Raw genomic sequence first — 23,389 nt, 5'->3', positions numbered from 1 at the left:
ATTACACTCATAAATCCTCTGTGATCCTCTTATTTTTCAGATTTATAATCCAAATGGAATAAAAAAAAAATATATAACACATGGGTGAGGCTGGTCTGCTCCTTATAGATACTCACTGCAAATGGGTATGCAGCTGGTATGTCAAAATGTATTCTGTTGACATGGACAAAGTGTTGACAAATATGTCAACATTGTGGCAGTTTTAGGGATACCTTAGAAATGCATTGTTGACATTATGACCATGTAGAAATTTCATATCTGATGATTGTCAGCATGATGAATATGTTGTCTGTCAACATTCTCATATCGATTGTTACATCGACCCGAACACTGAGAAAGACTGGCTGGAAGGCCTGCCAGCCATAACTAATACAGTGCAGCTTCACTCTGATTGTGCAGAGCCAGAGAAAGCAGCTCTGATTGATTAGAAGCGGCTAAAGCCCATGATGGGTTTAGTTACAATAAGCTTCATTGATGCAATTATCTTATTGATAACATCTTAGGATTTCAGCCCATTGTTGAGCAGGCTGGGTCTGTGTCCCTTTATAACAGGAGGTTCTGCAGGTTCATTTTATACTGTGAAAAAGAAAACGAAATGGACCTCTGTTGCGCAGGATAGGAGCAGCTAAGACTTACTTCACCTGGTGGATAGAAGATAATTGTATATAGAAAATAATAAACCTGCGCTCCACAGTTAGATTTACAATGTATAATGTATAATACAAACCTTCAATTTATAAAAAATAATACTTCCCTCTTCAGATGAATATCGGAATTTCTTGTTGTATGTAAAGGTAATTTCTTCAACTGCACATTTCACAAACATGGGATTTTTTTCAGCGTATTACATGTAAAAAAGAAGAAATGGAATCCACACATAATGTAAAATCTTTTTAAAACTTAGCTAAACATAGGACACTCCCTGGGACAGAAAACAATCTCCTTATATGGGGTGGTGATTTCTGACAATCAATCTTTAGGGATCACCGCTTGTGGTTGTTTCAAAAAAGCTTCTCGCTTTTCTTACATATGTGTACTGAAGCTAGTTCATATAAAGGTATCTTTGATAAAATCAGGTGCTCACATGAAAGCTTACTTCTTGTATCTTTAATGCCGGCACATCATGGTATCTTTTTCACCAAATACGATCCTCATCCAAAAACTCTCAATATTCAGGATATGTAAAAAGGACACTTTTTTATTCCAAACATAAAAGAAGCAGACATCCAATTAATTCAGAGGGAGTCAATGGTGTTGTGTCTTCATCTCTATACACACTACTGGTGCTGATATTAAACAGTCCCGAGGGAAAAAGTCTTAACCAGAGGTGTGGGAGATGGATGTCCCCAATGAAAGGTCCTGGATGTTACTGCAAGACACCAGACAAACGCGTTTCGACCAGGAGGTCTTTTTCAAGGTGGTGCTCTCATCTCTCCAAAAGTATATTTATACCATCTGAAGTCCCGCCCCTCCTGTGATTGGATGGTGGGCTAACATGCTAAAAACATTTAAAAACATATCAAAATATGACTTTGCCAAACTGTATTTATTATTCACACTTATATCATCCTCAAAGTTTGAAATACTACCCCAATTGTTAACTTTAACTAAATAGTATGGGACTCAGAAATATCCGGTTCCTTTGTTGCTATCGTTGTCTAGGCAACCCGATTCTCTAAGCCAATCACTACCACAAAAGATTTTTTCACTAGAGTTACGTTTTGTGATCTAGTGAAAGTGAGGGCAAACCGGGATTCCTTGTTTGTTTCCGTTTCCTGAAAGGGGTTGCTATGGAGACTGGGCACGCCGATCACCTCTCCCATTCCGCTGCGTCTAGCAGTTACTATGGTGATGATGGGAGGCGGCCAATAACGTGACGCTATAGTATAATGCCCCGTGGATAAAACGTCAGCGGTTACCTTAGTAACAATATGTGTTGGGCGGCGCTAGACTCCTACTGGTTTCTCCTACCGCTGCCGTATATAACAGTGTGGTGGGCAGCGATTGTAAAAACATTGCCTTTCCCACCTATATGCAAGCAATAGACAGTTTTAATTCAAAGTGTTGTAAACCTATGAGTATAAATAGGTGTGTTCCATAATAGATAACTAATGAGTATATGGCTATTAAACTTCCTTATTTGATTGGTGTACTATAAACTGGGATAAGTATAGAAAAATAAAAATCTATATTTAAGACATTTATATTTAAAAAAATAAAATTTTATATAGGATCCTCCCTATACAATAATTACACCAATTTTGTCCTGATTGGGGATGTTAGACAGATATTGAGGTGACAAAACATCTGTCCTCTAGAATATGTCTTATAGGAACCATTTGATCTCAAAATCTGTATTTAAACTAGAAGGGACCAAAGTTTTGACATCATGTATGTATTTCATCTCACTTTTTGCTAAATATATTCCCGTACCCTTCTTTCTCCAGTTTCCCATTACTTTCTTAATCCCTATGACCTATTTTATTTCTGACAGGGAACACTTACGATGTTGTTTAAAGTGGTCTGAAAGATGATGTTGCTCAAATCCTTTTTTGATGTTTCTGATGTGTTCTGCCCATCTTTCCCGTAGTTTTCTAGATGTTCTTCCTATATATTGTTTATTACAGGAGCATTCTATTAAATATATGCAATTGCTGGTATTACAAGTCATAAACTCATTCATTTTGAATGTCATCCCATTGGCACTAAAAATAAACTGTTCTGTTTTTCTTGATGTACCACACCTATGGAAACCCACTGTTTTAATGCGTCCGCTTTTTTTTCTCCTGAACGGCACTTTTCACCAGCCGATTTCTTACGTTTTTAGCCCGTCTGTATATAAATTTAGGTTTGTCTTCAATAATTTCTCTAATAATGGGATCTTTCGTAAGGAGGTGCCAATGTTTCCTGACAATCCGTTCTATATCTTTATACTGATTATTAAATTGTGTTATGAAAGGGATTCCATCTATCTTGGGCCTCGTCTCTCTTTCCTTATACTGGAGAAGTTTCAACCTGTCAATGGTTATCATTTCTTCCATTTTTTTTATTCATATCTTGTTCATTATAGCCTCTCTTCACACACCTCCTTTCTGCTGCGGGGTACACTGAGCTCCACAGGGAATAACAATGGGGTGTAGAGTAGAGATGAGCGCCTGAAATTTTTCGGGTTTTGGGTTCGGTTCCGCGGCCGTGTTTTGGGTTCGAACGCGTTTTGGCAAAACCTCACCGAATTTTTTTTGTCGGATTCGGGTGTGTTTTGGATTCGGGTGTTTTTTTCAAAAAACACTAAAAAACAGCTTAAATCATAGAATTTGGGGGTCATTTTGATCCCAAAGTATTATTAACCTCAAAAACCATAATTTACACTCATTTTCAGTCTATTCTGAATACCTCACACCTCACAATATTATTTTTAGTCCTAAAATTTGCACCGAGGTCGCTGTGTGAGTAAGATAAGCGACCCTAGTGGCCGACACAAACACCGGGCCCATCTAGGAGTGGCACTGCAGTGTCACGCAGGATGTCCCTTCCAAAAAACCCTCCCCAAACAGCACATGACGCAAAGAAAAAAAGAGGCGCAACGAGGTAGCTGTGTGAGTAAGATTAGCGACCCTAGTGGCCGACACAAACACCGGGCCCATCTAGGAGTGGCACTGCAGTGTCACGCAGGATGTCCCTTCCAAAAAACCCTCCCCAAACAGCACATGACGCAAAGAAAAAAAGAGGCGCAATGAGGTAGCTGACTGTGTGAGTAAGATTAGCGACCCTAGTGGCCGACACAAACACCGGGCCCATCTAGGAGTGGCACTGCAGTGTCACGCAGGATGTCCCTTCCAAAAAACCCTCCCCAATCAGCACATGATGCAAAGAAAAAGAAAAGAAAAAAGAGGTGCAAGATGGAATTGTCCTTGGGCCCTCCCACCCACCCTTATGTTGTATAAACAAAACAGGACATGCACACTTTAACCAACCCATCATTTCAGTGACAGGGTCTGCCACACGACTGTGACTGATATGACGGGTTGGTTTGGACCCCCCCCCCAAAAAAGAAGCAATTAATCTCTCCTTGCACAAACTGGCTCTACAGAGGCAAGATGTCCACCTCATCTTCACCCTCCGATATATCACCGTGTACATCCCCCTCCTCACAGATTATCAATTCGTCCCCACTGGAATCCACCATCTCAGCTCCCTGTGTACTTTGTGGAGGCAATTGCTGCTGGTCAATGTCTCCGCGGAGGAATTGATTATAATTCATTTTAATGAACATCATCTTCTCCACATTTTCTGGATGTAACCTCGTACGCCGATTGCTGACAAGGTGAGCGGCGGCACTAAACACTCTTTCGGAGTACACACTTGTGGGAGGGCAACTTAGGTAGAATAAAGCCAGTTTGTGCAAGGGCCTCCAAATTGCCTCTTTTTCCTGCCAGTATAAGTACGGACTGTGTGACGTGCCTACTTGGATGCGGTCACTCATATAATCCTCCACCATTCTATCAATGTTGAGAGAATCATATGCAGTGACAGTAGACGACATGTCCGTAATCGTTGTCAGGTCCTTCAGTCCGGACCAGATGTCAGCATCAGCAGTCGCTCCAGACTGCCCTGCATCACCGCCAGCGGGTGGGCTCGGAATTCTGAGCCTTTTCCTCGCACCCCCAGTTGCGGGAGAATGTGAAGGAGGAGATGTTGACAGGTCGCGTTCCGCTTTACTTGACAATTTTGTCACCAGCAGGTCTTTCAACCCCAGCAGACCTGTGTCTGCCGGAAAGAGAGATCCAAGGTAGGCTTTAAATCTAGGATCGAGCACGGTGGCCAAAATGTAGTGCTCTGATTTCAACAGATTGACCACCCGTGAATCCTTGTTAAGCGAATTAAGGGCTGCATCCACAAGTCCCACATGCCTAGCGGAATCGCTCCCTTTTAGCTCCTTCTTCAATGCCTCCAGCTTCTTCTGCAAAAGCCTGATGAGGGGAATGACCTGACTCAGGCTGGCAGTGTCTGAACTGACTTCACGTGTGGCAAGTTCAAAGGGCATGTCAACGGCCATATTCCTCCCACGGACAACAGGTGTCTCCCCGGGTGCCTGACTTAAACAAACCACCTCACCATCAGAATCCTCCTGGTCAATTTCCTCCCCAGCGCCAGCAACACCCATATCCTCCTCATCCTGGTGTACTTCAACACTGACATCTTCAATCTGACTATCAGGAACTGGACTGCGGGTGCTCCTTCCAGCACTTGCAGGGGGCGTGCAAATGGTGGAAGGCGCATGCTCTTCACGTCCAGTGTTGGGAAGGTCAGGCATCGCAACCGACACAATTGGACTCTCCTTGTGGATTTGGGATTTCGAAGAATGCACAGTTCTTTGCTGTGCTGCTTTTGCCAGCTTGAGTCTTTTCATTTTTCTAGCGAGAGGCTGAGTGCTTCCATCCTCATGTGAAGCTGAACCACTAGCCATGAACATAGGCCAGGGCCTCCGCCGTTCCTTGCCACTCCGTGTGGTAAATGGCATATTGGCAAGTTTACGCTTCTCCTCCGACAATTTTATTTTAGGTTTTGGAGTCCTTTTTTTACTGATATTTGGTGTTTTGGATTTGACATGCTCTGTACTATGACATTGGGCATCGGCCTTGGCAGACGACGTTGCTGGCATTTCATCGTCTCGGCCATGACTAGTGGCAGCAGCTTCAGCACGAGGTGGAAGTGGATCTTGATCTTTCCCTAATTTTGGAACCTCAACATTTTTGTTCTCCATATTTTAATAGGCACAACTAAAAGGCACCTCAGGTAAACAATGGAGATGGATGGATTGGATACTAGTATACAATTATGGACGGGCTGCCGAGTGCCGACACAGAGGTAGCCACAGCCGTGAACTACCGCACTGTACTGTGTCTGCTGCTAATATATAGACTGGTTGATAAAGAGATAGTATACTCGTAACTAGTATGTATGTATAAAGAAAGAAAAAAAAACCACGGTTAGGTGGTATATACAATTATGGACGGGCTGCCGAGTGCCGACACAGAGGTAGCCACAGCCGTGAACTACCGCACTGTACTGTGTCTGCTGCTAATATATAGACTGGTTGATAAAGAGATAGTATACTCGTAACTAGTATGTATGTATAAAGAAAGAAAAAAAAACCACGGTTAGGTGGTATATACAATTATGGACGGGCTGCCGAGTGCCGACACAGAGGTAGCCACAGCCGTGAACTACCGCACTGTACTGTGTCTGCTGCTAATATAGACTGGTTGATAAAGAGATAGTATACTCGTAACTAGTATGTATGTATAAAGAAAGAAAAAAAAACCACGGTTAGGTGGTATATACAATTATGGACGGGCTGCCGAGTGCCGACACAGAGGTAGCCACAGCCGTGAACTACCGCACTGTACTGTGTCTGCTGCTAATATATAGACTGGTTGATAAAGAGATAGTATACTCGTAACTAGTATGTATGTATAAAGAAAGAAAAAAAAACCACGGTTAGGTGGTATATACAATTATGGACGGGCTGCCGAGTGCCGACACAGAGGTAGCCACAGCCGTGAACTACCGCACTGTACTGTGTCTGCTGCTAATATAGACTGGTTGATAAAGAGATAGTATACTACTAATATTATATATACTGGTGGTCAGGTCACTGGTCACTAGTCACACTGGCAGTGGCACTCCTGCAGCAAAAGTGTGCACTGTTTAATTTTAATATAATATTATGTACTCCTGGCTCCTGCTATAACCTATAACTGGCACTGCAGTAGTGCTCCCCAGTCTCCCCCACAATTATAAGCTGTGTGAGCTGAGCAGTCAGACAGATATATAATATATATAGATGATGCAGCACACTGGCCTGAGCCTGAGCAGTGCACACAGATATGGTATGTGACTGACTGAGTCACTGTGTGTATCGCTTTTTTCAGGCAGAGAACGGATATATTAAATAAACTGCACTGTGTGTCTGGTGGTCACTCACTATATAATATATTATGTACTCCTGGCTCCTGCTATAACCTATAACTGGCACTGCAGTAGTGCTCCCCAGTCTCCCCCACAATTATAAGCTGTGTGAGCTGAGCAGTCAGACAGATATATATAATATTATATATAGATAATAGATGATGCAGCACACTGGCCTGAGCCTGAGCAGTGCACACAGATATGGTATGTGACTGAGTCACTGTGTGCTGTGTATCGCTTTTTTCAGGCAGAGAACGGATTATAAATAAAACTGGTGGTCACTATCAGCAAAACTCTGCACTGTACTGAGTACTCCTAATGCTCCCCAAAATTAGTAAATCAAGTGTCTCTCTAATCTATTCTAAACGGAGAGGACGCCAGCCACGTCCTCTCCCTATCAATCTCAATGCACGTGTGAAAATGGCGGCGACGCGCGGCTCCTTATATAGAATCCGAGTCTCGCGAGAATCCGACAGCGTCATGATGACGTTCGGGCGCGCTCGGGTTAACCGAGCAAGGCGGGAAGATCCGAGTCGCTCGGACCCGTGAAAAAAAACATGAAGTTCTGGCGGGTTCGGATTCAGAGAAACCGAACCCGCTCATCTCTAGTGTAGAGTAGGATCTTGATCCGAGGCACCAACAGGCGAAAAGCTTTGACTGTTCCCAGAATGCATAGCGCCGCCTCCTCTATAACCCCGCCTCTGTGCACAGGAGCTCGGTTTTGTAGTTGGTGCCATGCAGTAAGCAGGCATACAACAGGGGGGCTGCTCCAGCAGCCCTGAGAAGAGCTTTTCAAAGTGAAAAATGAAGACTTCAAGGGCTACAGCAGACACACTGTAAGTGTTAGATGTCAGTCAGACATCTGCTGCAGTTCCATCACCTCCCCCAGCGGCGCTGTACACTCCCGCGCCCTGGTTGCCGGGTACCTACAGCGGAGGCTCCGTTTTTTCTTCGTCCGTCACACACGCTACCGCTGCCCTCCTGGATCGCGTGGCCACACACAGGGAGGAGGTAAGAGGGTCCCCTGGGCGGGACTCGCGGGATATCGTAATCCAGCACGGCCAGTGTGGACATTGTGGCAGTACAGGGACCCCACTAGACCACCAGGGCAAGGGCACAGGCCGGTTTTATTAAAAACCGTTTATTATACAGCCCACAGTACCCAGTGGTGAAGTCCAGCAGGGGGTTAAGGCTTTGACCTGTAGCCCCTCCCCCAGCCCCAGGGCGCCATTTAGAGTAAATGTTCCCGCCCTGGAGCTGCATATCTCTCTCTCCCTTACTCCCTGTCAGCGTTTGGGTGCCATTAGGAGAAGCTGATCCTCCTCTGTAAAGCCGCCTGCATGTCAGCGCTGTGTATTTTACAGGGCACTTAAGTATTCTACATGTCGGCTGACAGTGTTAGTTAAGAAACAGTGTATTTAGTCAGGGTTATGAAGTACAAGTACCCTGTGATATACATCCAGTCTTTACTGTGCATTGTTATATCTATTGAGTGTATAGCTATACTTAGTATTACTCTGTACTGCTATTCCAGTGCAGTTTTATTGCATGTCATAATTTCTGCATTGTTCGATGTGACCCTGTGTGTGCATATAGCTGCTGTGTGACCTCCATTTCGTGTATCTCACTCAGATTGCTATCCCTATATCCTCTAACCTGAGGGGGCTACATACGTCAAGGTTATTATCTAATATAGGTGTTTCACAAGATATACTTATTGTGTATTTTTCTCTGTGAATTTTAGTCACAATATACCTCTGGAATTCTCTGTTTGTGCAAATACACTACACAGGGGGTTCTTGTCAGGTATTGTGCTGCTGATATTGTACTGGTTTGCCTCGCATTAAGCTTTCAGATATGTCAGCTACAAGGGGCGACAGAGCTGGGGCTGATCCCACATTGCGTGGTGGTGATGCTGCAGACAAGGTTGAAGAGAAAATAGCAGCTGAGGGTTCTGGTTCTGGGGGTTCCTTACCCCCCAGTTGGACTGCAGCAATGGGGGTTCAAAATGACCCGCCTTGGGCTACTTTTTCCACGCTATTGAGTACGCTAGTAACTAGACTTGCGCCCCCCTATGGGTCCTCCTGTGCCGGTACAACCGCTTATGGTCCCTACGGTTAATCCGCCATGGGCAGATCAACTGTCCTCACAGTCACAGCAATTGAACCAATCGCTGACTAAACAGAAATCTAACCCTCGCCTGCCCAAGACCACAGGGTCCTCTAAGCAGGCAATTACTTCCTCACAATCCACCAACGTCCCAGACACCTCGTCTGATGAGGATGGCGTATATACTGACCCCACAGACTCTGATCCTGATGCTTCTGATGGGTAATCTGTTTCACAGGTGGATGTTCCTTACTTTTTGGAGACTATCAGGCTAATTCTAAAAATTACTGATGACTCAGAGCCGGATGCTGCCCCTAAGAAACCGGACAGGTTTAAACGTCAGAAAGTGGTTAAACAAGTTTTACCTCATTCTGACCATTTAGTTGACATACGTCAGGAATCCTGGGAAAATCCAGGAAAGAAATCACGCCTCACAGGAAGATACTGGCTCGCTATCCCCTCGTGGAGGAACTTAGTAAAAATTGGGAGACACCCCCTCCAGTGGATTCGCAGGTGGCGCTGCTGGTGGTTTCCTCTGCTCTGCCTGTAACTACCGTCACGTCTCTGAAAGAACCGATGGATAAGCGTGTGGAGGGTTGTTTAAAGGCGATCTACACCCTAGTAGGTGGGTGCTGTGCATCGACCCACTATTGCAGCGACATGGGCTGCACGTGGGCTCAGGAGTTGGAAGCTGAGATGTCTTCCAACGCTTCTGATCATGCTAGACAATGTCTATCGTATATTGTCACAGCCTCTCATTATGTTAAGGAGGCGGCTTCTGATGCTGGTATTCTGGCGGCCAAGGCTTCTACTACGTCCATACTGGCTCGCCGGATTCTCTGGCTGCGGTCCTGGTCAGTGGATCTGGACTCTAAGAAAACCCTGGAGGTGCTCCCTTTTAAGGGAGACATTCTTTTCAGAGAGAGCCTCAACAAGATAGTGGCGGACTTAGCGTCTGCTAAAACAGCATGTCTACCTAGTACTGCCCCTTCGGTACCGAAGGCTAAGAGTACTTCTTTTCACTCCTTTTGTCCTTCAGGGAAAGCAAATAGTCAGGCGTACCCGAAACAGGCTCTCATTTCCAAACCTAATAAGTGCAAACCCAAACGGGCCTGGGCTGCCTGTCAGCCTGCTTCCAAGACTGACAAGCCTGCCGCTTGACGGGGTGGGCCTCCCTCTGGGGGATCCCATGCTGGGGGGCCGACTTCTAGGGCATACCCAGGAATGGTTGAAGACCACTTCCGATGCCTGGGTACGGGAAGTCGTCACTCGAGGTTACGCAGTTTCCTTCAAAAATCGTCCCCTTCATCGATTTTGCCTGACAGATGTCCCTTCGGATCAGGTGAAGACAAAAACTCTTCATTTGGTGGTATAGTCCATCCTGGACACAGGAGTGGTAGTACAGGTGCCTCTGGCTCAGAGAGGCAAGGGGTACTATTCACCGCTGTTCCCAGTCCCGAAACCAGGGTACTCCCAGCCCATTCTCAACCCCAAGTCATTGAACAAATTTGTGAGGGTCTCCAATTTTTGTATGGAAACTCTTCGCGCTATTGTTCTGGCCTTGGAACCTGGGGATTATATGGTCTCCCTGGACATACAGGATGCTTACCTGCATATTCCTATTGCAATGTCGCATCAGCAATACCTGAGGTTTGTGGTTGGCAACCTCCATTACCAATTTTGGGCGTTACCTTTTGGTTTGACCACGGCTCCGCAAGTCTTCACCAAGGTCATGGCGGTAATGACGGTTGTACTCCACCGTCAAGGGGTCAGGATCCTACCGTACCTGGACAACTTGTTGATCCTGGCAAATTCCCCAGAAATTCTCCTACGCCATCTGGATCTGACTATCCAGTTTCTGCAAGCCCACGGGTGGCTCATCAACTGGAAGAAATCTTCCCTGGTCCCTGCTCAGAGTATGGTACACCTGGGGGCGTTGTTGGACACTCACAACCAGCAGTTGTTCTTGTGTCAGGAGAAAGTACTAAAGCTTCAGGACAGGATTAGATGCTTCCTATCTCGTCCGCAAGTGTCGATACATTCGGCAATGCAAGTGCTTGGTCTCATGGTGTCGGCTTTCGACATGGTGGAGTACGCTCATTCTATTCACGCCCTCTGCAGAAGCTGATTCTTGCCAAGTGGGACGGCCTGCCTCACAGGATCAGGTCTCACATGATCTCCTTGTCTCCGGAGGTCCGTCTGTCACTGAGCTGGTGGCTTCCCTTCTGGATCTCCAATTGGGTCCTTCTGACAATGGATGCCAGTCTCAGAGGTTGGGGTGTGGTGTTGGACCAACACTAGTTTCAGGGTCGGTGGACCAAGGAGGAGTCTCTCCTCCTGATAAACATTCTGGAATTGCGGGCGGTGTACAACTCCTTGAACTTGGCCCATAATTTAATGCGGCACAGACCTGTTCAGGTACAGTCGGACAACGCCACCACGGTGGCGTACATCAGTTATCAAAGCGTCACTTGAAGCCGCATGGCAATGAGGGAAGTATCACGGATTCTTCAGTGGGCAGAACGCCATCTGCCAGCCATATCGGCAGTATTCATTCCAGGGATCTTAAACTGGGAAGCAGACTTTCTCAGTCGTCAGGACGTACACGCCGGAGAGTGGAGCCTCCATCCAGAAGTGTTTCAAGGTTCCGGTCTTCAGAGCAAGGGACGTGCTGGCAATTCCATGGAACTTTCAGCTGCCATACATGTTCCCTCCGGTGTCACTACTGCCCAGAGTAATAAGGAAGTTCAAGCAAGAAGGAGGACTTCTGCTTCTGATCGCTCCCGCGTGGCCCAGACGGCATTGGCTCTCGATAGAGCGTCCCCTTCTACTTCCACAGCGCCCAGATCTCCTCGTTCATGGCCCCTGTTTATATCAGGATTTAGCTCGGTTGGCTTTGACGGCGTGGCTCTTGAAACTTTTATCCAGACGGCCAAAGGATTTTCTGAGACGATCATTCAAACCATGTTGATGACCCGGAAACCGTCTTCTGCTCGGATTTACCATAGGGTCTGGAATTCTTACTTTGCTTGGTGCGCAGCTAAACATTATGACGCTTACAAGTTTAGTACGGCCAAACTTTTAGCATTTCTACAACAGGGCCTGGACTTGGGCCTTTGTCTGGCCTCCATCAAAGTTCATATTTCGGCCTTGTCGGTTTGGTTCCAGAGAAAAATTGCGACTTTACCTGATGTGCATACTCAGGGAGTGTTGTACGTTCACTCAGGGTGTGTTGTGGATTCAACCTCCTTATGTCCCGCCTGTGGCTCCTTGGGACTTGTCGTGGTTCTGGAGGCGTTGCAAGGGTCTCCATTTGAGCCTCTTGAATCTGCAGACCTTAAGTGGCTTTCTCTTAAGGTACTGTTTCTGCTAGCTATTGCCTCTGCTAGACAAGGTACCTCTTGATGGAAGCTTCAAGAGCCACGCCGTCAAAGCCAACCGGGCTAAATCCTGATATACAGTTGGTGCCTTGGATCAAGATCCTACTCTACACCCCAATGTCATTACCTGTGGAGCCCAGTGTACCTCACAGAAAGAGATTTAACAAGAGTAAGTTCTTACCATAAATCTCGTTTTTCATATTTCCAGCTTGTTCTTTAAATACTCTTATATCAGAGCAATTCTGTCGTACTCTTTGAATTTGACTATTAGGGACGCTTCTTAGCCATTTTATACTGTGACCATCCCGGGTGTGGGTCATTAGGTCGACATGAGCTAGGTCGACCACGTTTGGTCGACATGTACTAGGTTGACAAGGAAAAAGGTCGACATGAGGTTTTTTTACTCTTTTTGGTGTCGTTTTCTTTGAAAAGTGATGGGGAACCCCAATTAGTGCACCGTGTCCCCTCGCATGGCTCGCTTCGCTCGCCATGTTTCGGGCAAGGCGTCTTGCTGCGCTCGGCACAGGTTACCATTCCCAAATGTGGTCCACGTGGATCATTAAGTATGAAAAAGGTCAAAAACTGGAAAAAATTGTGAAAACTCATGTCGACCTTTTTCCATGTCGACCTAGTACATGTCAACCTAATGACCATGTCAACCTAGTGATCATGTCGACCTAATGACTGCCATCCGACCATCCCAACATCTTACAGCCTGCTACTGGTTGGAGCTTTTATGTTGGGATCACAAGCATTTTATGTGCTCATATCCATAAACTTTAAGTAATAAGATATCATATTTCATATGTACAATTGTCATAATTAACATTTCTTTAAATACCTAGACACAAATGTTTTTATATATATTTATCTACTGTACATTATACATACCATGAATCCATGTTATACCATGTTATCATTGAAAAAATGAATTTATAAGACTACTTCAACAGAGACCGCTGCTATTTGAAGACTTTCTATATTGTAGCTTAGCACATTGATGGAAAACTAACCAAACAAAATTGTAATATTGGGCTAGGCATCTTTTAGATGACTACCATGACCTCTCCTCCCACAGTTCAAAGCTGTGATCCACTATATTGTAGGACTGGGACCTCTGAGAGATTGGCCACTCTCCCGGGAATATGGAAGAGCCGCCACTGCCCCCCAGACAAAATGTGGGACTCCCCTGGATATGAGTATGTCATAACATTAATTCCCCGCCATTACAGTATTTAAGGCTATCCATGCTTGGGCACAGTTGGCTTAAATAGCACCTTAGTCAGTTTGATTTAACATCTTGGCTCAGGCAAATGTATCCTTAAAAAATGGACTTGAATGGCAGAGTTTGTAAACTTCTGCATTAATATATTGTTATTATCACAATTATTCCTTTTTAGAGGGTATTTTGTATTATTTGTTCATCTTTGAAGTGAAGAGCTCATAAAAAAAATTGTTTGCAATTTATAACAATGGATGCTTAATGGATTTTCCATGTAAGATCTTACATTTTTCAACAGTGGATAGTATAAAGGAAATTATAGGGCATATATAATAAGCCTTGGAGAGAAATAAAGTGCCAGCCAATCAGCTCTTATCATTTTTCAAACACAGCCTGTAAGATGGCAGTTAGGAGCTGAGTGGTTGTTAATTTATCTCTCTCCAAGTCCAAAGGGCCGAATTCACGGGCCGATTTGGGGAGAGATGTGTGCTGAGCGAACCGCACACATCACTCCCCCCGCTCAGCACAGCGCAATGTGTGCTGAGCGTGCAGGGGGAGATGGGGGGGGGGGGGCGCTCAGTTCACCCAGCTGGTGAAATGAGCGACCTGCTAGATTGAGCCTGCATGCAGGCCAATCTAGTACCAGCGATAGCGATGCACGGGGCCACGCATCGCTATCGCTGTGGGGGGTACACACGGAGTGATCACTGCTTAAAATCTAAGCAATCTAGTCAGATTTCTAGTCACATTTCCATTACAGCTACTTTACATTTTCCTTCTCATGCGTAAATGTTTTCCATCAATACCAGCAAACAATTTCTTGTATACTGTAAGGTTATTTCCTATTTGATGTTTCAAAGAATAAAGTATAAACTGTAGACTACAGTTTGTGTATCATTGTGTGTTTGCCTAAGGCCAAAGATAACATAATATTATGTATCCTTTGTTATTCCAAACTTGGAATTTGCAAATCACATATCAGAGGATTTAATATCCTTTCAATTACAATCTCTTATTTTACATGAGCTCTGTTTTTTGGTTTTCTGTTTAGCTTAGTATTTTGAGAATGCATTTGATTTCATTGTGTGCTAACACCATGCTTTTCTTGTGCAAAGAGGGAGAAAACCAGAAGGACAACCAAGTGAAAAGCTTTTCTGCCGATGACTCAGACACTGTGAGCCAGCGAAGTTTTGGGGGCACAACGGATACTCTGAATATGGTATGTGGATGAAATAATTAGGCCCCTCTAGACATTAACACACACACCTACTAAAATATAAAATAAAATATTGTATTTTGCACAATCATTGGCTGACCTTTGAATCGATTGATTTGACAATTGGCATAAGAGTAGTTTAGAGACCGGGTTTGAACATAGCTATGTGCTTTCCCCTTTCTCCCATTCACATTTTTTATGGCACTTTGAGCACATAATAGGGGGATCTCTAGTACTGTTAGTTTGTATCACAGAGATAATAAGGTCAAGTAAAAATGATATGCAAAACAAATACACAGGTTTCAGGCAATGTTCCCCATCAGTAAGTATGAAATTGCTTACCGCAGAACTTCAGAGTGGAGTTGCTGCATGTAGTAAAAATCCACAATGTTTGTAGCATATGGTATGTCATTGTCTTCAGTCAGAAGAACAAGTCATGTCTACTTATTGCTGTTCATTATAGATAGTCTGCATCCATAAATTAATGTTGAGATAGTGTTCAACACCTCTTTAATAACAGCTGCCAGACCTAGCAATGCAGATAACTTGAATGTAGTTCCACATTACAAGGAAATAATTAGGAGATGCTGGAATCTGTTTTACAAGAATTGTTGACACAGCCCTGGCACTTTGAGCTCCTTAACACTGCCATCTGGCAGATTACTTGCAGCTACAGGCAACTACTATTCTGCCATCCAGGCTTGCTGTTCACATTCACTATTGGCGGTACCAACTTACATGCACAGATTGGACCCGTTCGCTCTAAGCACATAATGAGAATATCCCCAGTGCTGACCATCGCACAGCCCTTCACATGCACACGTGCAGTTTAGTCATAGCACTTTTACTTTATTCAAATCTTCACAGTAAAAAGGTGAACTACTATAGTATAGGTTTTTTTTCCTTTAGAATATTACTTTAGACATCACATCGGATGTCCGCATACAAAATCCCTTTTCAATTTAATTCTAATGATGTTTTGGTCATGAACTTGTACTACAGGTATTTTTTTTTTCATGTTTAATTTTACTCAAACTAATCAGAGCAACTTACCCTTAAAGAGAATGAGTGTTGCCCAAGTGAGCAAAGCTTGACATTTGTATATAGCGGAGCACCTGAGATCTTCACTGGAAATAATAATCTTGACTCCTGATTGCAGAGTTTTGATAGAATGTAATGACGGGAGCTGCCAAGATGATGGAGCTACCTGCTTCTAGGAAACTTGGTTATGCCAAGTTTTCATGGGAAGGGGGACTCTCCCACATTGGTTTCCCAAGTGCATAATATGTGGTGTTATCTAAAAACAAACAGCAATAATGGAGAATTACCACATTGGGGTATATGCAATTGCGCTCGAATTCCCGAAATTGTCGAAAAACTGGACTTTTTCGGCAAAAAAATTTTTTGACAATGCAATTCAGTACTTTCCGTCAAAAAAACGGACTTTCAAAATTCGACTTTTTGAAATTCGACATTTGTCAAATTCGACTTTTCTGCAATGGTACAAATGCGGCAATTCGACAAAAGTATATTCAATTGAAGTTTGGAAATTCGACAACAGTGCTTTTAGACAGTAAATTCGTCATTTTCAATCCGCCACACTTTGGTGGGTGAATCTAATAAAAAAAATGTAAAACATGTTTTTTTTGGTGTTTTTTTTATTGGTAATAGCATATCTATTTATATTAGAAGGGATTAGGTACTTGGTTTGTCTTTTTGGGAGGCACAAGTATTATTTATATATTTTTGAAAATATTTTTTTTTTATTTCTTTATTTTTAAATGGAATGGTAAAATCCCGTAAAAAAATGGCATGGGCCCCCCCCTCCAAAGCATAACCAGCCTCGGGCTCTTCGAGCCGGTCCTGGTTCTAAAAATCCAGGGGAAAAATGGACAGGGGATCCTGCGCCTGGTGCTGGTGCAAAAAATACGGGGGACAAAAAGAGTAGGGGTCCCCCGTATTTTTTACACCAGCATTGGGCTCCACTAGCTGGACAGATAATGCCACAGCCGGGGGTCACTTTTATACAGCGCCCTGCGGCCGTGGCATTAAATATCCAACTAGTCACCCCTGGCCGGGGTACCCTGGGGGAGTGGGGACCCCTTCAATCAAGGGGTCCCCACCCCCCAGCCACCCAAGGGCCAGGGGTGAAGCCCGAGGCTGTCCCCCCCCATCCAAGGGCTGCGGATGGGGGGCTGATAGCCTTGAGAAAATGACAAGAATATTGTTTTTTCCTGTAGTACTACAAGTCCCAGCAAGCCTCCCCCGCAAGCTGGTACTTGGAGAACCACAAGTACCAGCATGCGGGAGAAAAACCGGCCCGCTGGTACCTGTAGTACTACTGGGAAAAAAATACCCAAATAAAAACAGGAGACACACACCTTGAGAGTAAAACTTTATTGCACACCTGCCGACGCACACATACTTACCTATGTTGACCCGCCGACTGCCACGTCTCCTGATCCGACGATCCAGGGTACCTGTGAATAAAATTATACTCGCCTCAATCCAGTGTCCAGATATAAATCCTCGTACTTGGCAAAACAAATAAACGAACACCCGGACCAGCGGACTGAAAGGGGTCCCATGTTTACACATGGAACCCCTTTCCCCGAATGCAGAGACCCCCCCCCCCCCCCCCCGTGACTGCTGTCACAGAAAGGTCTCTTAAGCCAATCAGCGAGCGCAACGTCCTGGCACTCTGCTGATTGGCTGCACGTCTGAGCTGTCAGACAGCGCATCGCAAAGCCTCTCCATTATACTCAATGGTGGGAACTTTGCGTCAGCGGTGAGGTCACCCGCGGTCAGCGGCTGACCGCGGGTAACCCCACCGCTGACGGCAAAGTTCCCACCATTGAAAGTAATGGAGAGGCTTTGCGATGCGCTGTCTGAGGTCACACGCGCATACAGCCAATCAGGTGAGTGCAACGAAGTAGCGCTTCCTGATTGGCTGAAGGGACCTCTGTGACAGGAGTCACGTGGGGTCCCGGCATTCGGGGAAAGGGGTTCCATGTGTAAACATGGGACCCCTTTCAGTCCGCTGGTCCGGGTGTTCGTTTATTTGTTTTGCCAAGTACGAGGATTTATATCTGGACACTGGATTGAGGAGAGTATAATTTTATTCACAGGTACCCCGGATCGTTGGATCAGGAGATGTGGCAGTCGGCGGGTCAACATAGGTAAGTATGTGTGTGTCGGCAGGTGTGCAATAAAGTTTTACTCTCAAGGTGTGTGTCTCCTGTTTTTATTTGGGTATTTTTTTTCCAGTAGTACTACAGGTACCAGCGGGCCCGTTTTTCTCCCGCATGCTGGTACTTGTGGTTCTCCAAGTACCAGCTTGCGGGGGAGGCTTGCTGGGACTTGTAGTACTACAGGAAAAAAACAATATTCTTGTCATTTTCTCAAGGCTATCAGCCCCCCATCCGCAGCCCTTGGATGGGGGGGGACAGCCTCGGGCTTCACCCCTGGCCCTTGGGTGGCTGGGGGGGGGACCCCTTGATTGAAGGGGTCCCCACTCCCCCAGGGTACCCCGGCCAGGGGTGACTAGTTGGATATTTAATGCCACGGCCGCAGGGCGCTGTATAAAAGTGACCCCCGGCTGTGGCATTATCTGTCCAGCTAGAGGAGCCCGATGCTGGTGTAAAAAATACGGGGGACCCCTACTCTTTTTGTCCCCCGTATTTTTTGCACCAGGCGCAGAGCCCGGTGCTGGTTTTAAAAATACGGGGGATCCCCTGTCCATTTTCCCCCCGGATTTTTAGAACCAGGACCGGCTCGAAGAGCCCGAGGCTGGTTATGCTTTGGAGGGGGGACCCCACGCCATTTTTTTACGTGTTTTTTCCCGTTTTTACCTGTTTTTATAAAATCGGAACAAAATCCGTCAAATCGGCCGTTTTTCGTCAGCGGGACTGTCGAATCCGTTTTTTATTGAATATGGTCAATTTCAGCACCCACTTGCCGAAATTAGACTGTCGAATTGTGTCGAATTAAAAAATGGACGAAAAATTGCCGCGATTCGCCGCTAATTGCTTATACCCCATAGTCTGACACATGTTGGTCATGCCACTTATGTTTTGGTGGGAAATTGAGAAGAATAAAAACATTTTTTACAATACTGAAATAACAAGAACCAGACAAAAAGGCTGAAGGTACTCTAAAAACTCCCCCAGCTGACCAGACAGTTTTGGGAGAAATTCCTCTTCGCAGTGCTTCATTCTCCTGAAGATAGGATTGGTATAGCAGCCAGTCATTTAGTGTTTTGATTCAAAATGTATTTGTAGCACTGCGGTGTAAAGTGCTCCTTTGATTGACTGTTGCAGAACTAGCCTGAGGAAAGTATCTTCTGAACATCAGGACCCACCAGTGTCAGACTGGAGCATGAAGGGCCCACCGGGGTAATGCAGTGGTAGGGGCCCATGTTTAGGGGTGTGGCTGGTTTTCAGAAGGGGTAGGACCAGCTGCTACAGAGGCTTCGCTAACCATTATAGAGTGCATTGTCTGGGCCCCTTGATAAATGTAAATAGTAAATCCTGCTAGTGCATCATGCTAATGTACTAGATTATTAACAGCAATGCACTGTAGAGAATATACCATAGTCCTGTGCAGTATAATGTGACATATGTATAATGTATAATTTCAGTGCACAATCTGGAACCTGAGTCATAGAGAAGTAGGTGGAGGCCCCTGGCAGTGGGGCCCACCGGGGGTTTCCCCAACACCCCGGTGGGCCAGCCCAACCCTGGGTCCCACAGTCATCAGGTGTCTATAATCTGTTAGGTGTGGTGTAACTAAACCTTAATATATATGGACAAGCACTTAGATGCTTCCAATAAAGTTGTATGGGAAAGTTATAACCTTGAAATCACTTACTGTAAAATTACCAAAATACAGCAAGTATTGTTCCCTAACATTTATTATGCATGTTAAAGTTAATTTAGTATTTTGAAATGTCAGTTTTCATAGAACAAATGAAAATGCAGTACTGTATAATAACTTATTTTTTATGCGATTACAATTTTCAGACTCACGCAGTCAGTTTGAACCGTGGCAGCAGTTCTTTCTCACCAGTTCACAAAAGAAAAGTAAGTGACGTTCTTCTCTAGTTGGATTTATGGTGAACCAGTTAGACAATTATACAATCAGATTTTAAAAAATAAAGGTTGTTGATAATTTGCAGATACCTTTATTTCTCTTACGTCCTAGAGGATACTGGGTTCCATATTAGTACCATGGGGGTATAGATGGGTCCACTAGGAGCACTTTAAGAATTTGATAGTGTGGGCTGGCTCCTCCCTCTATGCCCCTCCTACCAGGCTCAGTTTATAAACTGTGCCCAGAGTAGCCGGTCACGCTTGGGAAGCTGCTGAAGAGTTTTCTGCATTTATTTTCTTTTTGTTATTTTCAGGCAGGTCTGGTTGGCACCAGACTTTCTTCTTTGAGGGACTTAGGGGGGGTAGAATGGCCCAACCTCCCTAGGGTTAATGGTCCCGTTCCCCGCTGACAGGACACTGAACTCCTGAGGGTCCTATTCGCAAGCTCCACCACAGCGAGCATACAGACCCACAGCATGCCGCCTCCCCTAACAGAGCCAGAAGTAAGAAGAGTGGTGAGTAGGTGGTCGGCGTCCTGGTTAGCGGGTCGCCGTCTGTAATGGCGGCACACGGGTAGGAGCGCAGCGCTGACATGCAGGCTGCGCTCCAGTCTTCAGAGACACTGTGTGACCGCAGTGAGGGGCGAGCTGAAGCCACTAATGATACCCACACTGGCAGTACACTACAGGGGTTTTAACCCACTTTAGAACAGAATATTTACCTCAGCCAGTATAAAAACCCCAGGAAGACCGCGTGCCGTTAAGGGGGCGGGGCTTCACTGTGAGCGGATCCAGCAGCTCACCAGCGCCATTTTCCCTCTGCATCTATACACTGGCAGATTGGCAGGGAAGTGCAGCTCCTCCACAAAGACTCCAGAACACCTCAATGATACCAGGGGATCATGGGAAGGGTGGGGGGGGGGGGGGTGGAGCAGCAATATTTGGTGTACTAAGCCCTATTAAGGGTACTTAGTTTGTGACCCAGCTAAACTTGCTCTTTAGCTGCAGGGGCACTGTGTGGCTTGCTTCATTATGATCTGTGTCTCTCTGGAAGGTTAACTGTGCTTTTAACCTATATTCGTGTGTGTGTGTGTGTGTGTGTGTGTGCGCGCGCGCGCGCGTGTGTGTGTGTGTGTGCGCACGCACGCGCGTGTGTGTGCGTTCTTTCACATTTACTATGTCAAAGGAGTGTGTATCATGCACAGCAGTGTTTTTCTCAATCTGAGACTAGTGGGTCTGAACCAGTATGGTTTGATTCATTAAAAGGGATGATTTTAAATATTTCGAATAAATTATCCCAAAATGAGGAGACGCAATACTTAAGGCAATCTGTTGATGACCTCATGGAATAAAGATCCAGCATCTCAGACCCCTGCCATTTGCCCACAGAAGCGTACTCTGGCCCAAATCATGCAGGCTGATACCGATGATGATGATGTATCAGACCCAGAGGAGGGTGAGGTGGACTCGGGAGGGGGGAATGCAGCTCTGTCACAGGGTATACAGGACCTGATAGAAGCTATTAGAGATGTCCTGCACATTCCTGATAAGGTGTCAGAGGACGAGGAGGAATCTTATTTTAATGTGAACAAGAAATCCTCAGCTACTTTCCCTGCATCTAAGGAATTAAATTCCCTATTTGAAGCAACTTGGGTAAATCCTGACAAGACGTTTCAGGTCCCAAAACGGTTACTCACATCCTTCCCGTTTCCTCAGGATTATAGGAAAAAATGGGAAAACCCACCGATAGTTGATGTATCGGTTTCTAGGCTGTCACTTAAGATAGTTTTACCTGTTCCTGGGGCAGCTTCCTTGAAGGATGCTGCAAACCGCAAGATTGAGACCACTCTCAAATCTCTGTACACAGCTGTGGGGGTGGCCCAGGGACCCACTATAGCTTGTGCATGGATCTCTAGGGCCATTGCTAAATGGTCGGGTAATCTAATTGATGGATTAGATTCCTTATCCAGGGGGGAGATAATTTTACTCCTACAGCATATACAGGATTCTGCTAACTATATGGTGGAGGCCATAAAGGAAATTGGTTTACTCAATGCACGCACCACTGCCATGACAGTTCAGCACGCAGGGGCTTGTGGCTATGCCAGTGGACTGCGGACGCAGATTCCAGGAAAGGTGTGGAAAGCCTACCTTTCACAGGTGAAGCCCTTTTTGGAGATGAACTTGATATGTGGATATCCAAGGCTACGGCGGGTAAGTCTACATACCTTCCTTCCGCAGCTCTCCCGGCTAGAAAATCCTACACTGCTCCAACTCTGCAGTCTTTTCAGACAGCGAAGTTGAAAAACAAAACCAAAGGTTCTTCTATGGCCTTCAAAGGCAATAGAGGTAAACCCAGAAAACCAGCAAGTGCAGGTTCACAGGAACAGAACCCGGGTTCTGCTTCCTCTAAGCCTTCAGCTTGATGGTGGACCGCACTGCCTGGAAGACAGGCAGGTGTGCGCCCGTTTAAGATTCTTCAGTCACATATGGGAAATGTCATGCCAGGATCCCTGGGTCAAAGATCTTATAGCCCAGGGCTACAGACTGGAGTTTCAGGAACTCCCACCTCACAGATTCTTCAAATCAGGCTTACCAGCTTCTCAAAAAGCAGTATGACTTTACAGGAAGCGATTCAAAACTGGTACAGACTCAGGTCATTGTTCCAGTTCCGCTTCAGCTGCAAAACCAGGGTTATTATTCCAACCTGTTTGTAGTACCAAAACCGGTTGGTAAAGCCCATTTTAATTCTCAAGTCGTTGAACCCGTACTTACAGGTGTTCAAGTTCAAGATGGAGTCTCTGAGAGCGGGATCTCAGGTCTGGAGGAGGGGGAATTTTTGGTGTCTCTGGATATCAAGGATGCGTACCTTCATATTCCGATTTGTCCGCCTCATCAGGCTTATCTAAGGTTTGCCTTACAGGACTGTCACTACCAGTTCCAGGCCCTGCCATTTGGCCTCTCTGCGGCACCGAGGGTGTTCACCAAGGTAATGGCAGAGATGATGTTTCTCCTCCGCAAACAGGGAGTGAACATAATTCCATACCTGGACGATCTGCTGATAAAAGCACCATCCAGGGAGAGGTTGTAGACAACATTGCCCTCTCAACCAGGACTACTCCAGGATCATGGGTGGATACTGAACCTACCAAAATCTCATCTGGAACCAACACAGAGGCTTCCATTCCTGGGGATGATACTGGATACGGAGGCACAGAAGGTATTCCATCCGTTGGAAAAGGCATTGGTGATCCAGTCGATGGTGCGGGATGTTCTGAAACCAACCCGAATATTGATGCATCTATGCATTCGCCTTCTGGGGAAGATGGTAGCAGCCTACAAGGTGCTACAGTACGGAGGGTTCCATGCAAGGACCTTCCAACTGGATCTGTTGGACAAGT

The 23,389-nt window shown here is 45.5% G+C and overlaps 1 protein-coding gene across 2 annotated transcripts in view; it reads left to right on the top strand.

Annotated features, from left to right (window-relative positions):
* The window catches only part of RPGR (retinitis pigmentosa GTPase regulator), a 309,545-nt gene that overhangs the window by 210,785 nt on the left and 75,371 nt on the right, over positions 1 to 23,389 (top strand). For both annotated transcript variants that reach the window (XM_063955571.1, XM_063955570.1), the window contains exons 12-13: positions 14,799 to 14,902; positions 19,921 to 19,980. In XM_063955571.1, coding sequence (XP_063811641.1) covers positions 14,799 to 14,902; positions 19,921 to 19,980 — 164 coding nt within the window. The remainder of the gene's footprint in view (positions 1 to 14,798; positions 14,903 to 19,920; positions 19,981 to 23,389) is intronic.

This window comes from Pseudophryne corroboree, chromosome 2 (genome assembly GCF_028390025.1).
Source record: "Pseudophryne corroboree isolate aPseCor3 chromosome 2, aPseCor3.hap2, whole genome shotgun sequence".
Classification (NCBI taxonomy): Eukaryota; Metazoa; Chordata; class Amphibia; order Anura; family Myobatrachidae; genus Pseudophryne; species Pseudophryne corroboree.
The sequence above is the reverse complement of the archived record's forward strand: the minus strand, read 5'-3'. Positions and strand labels throughout refer to the sequence as shown.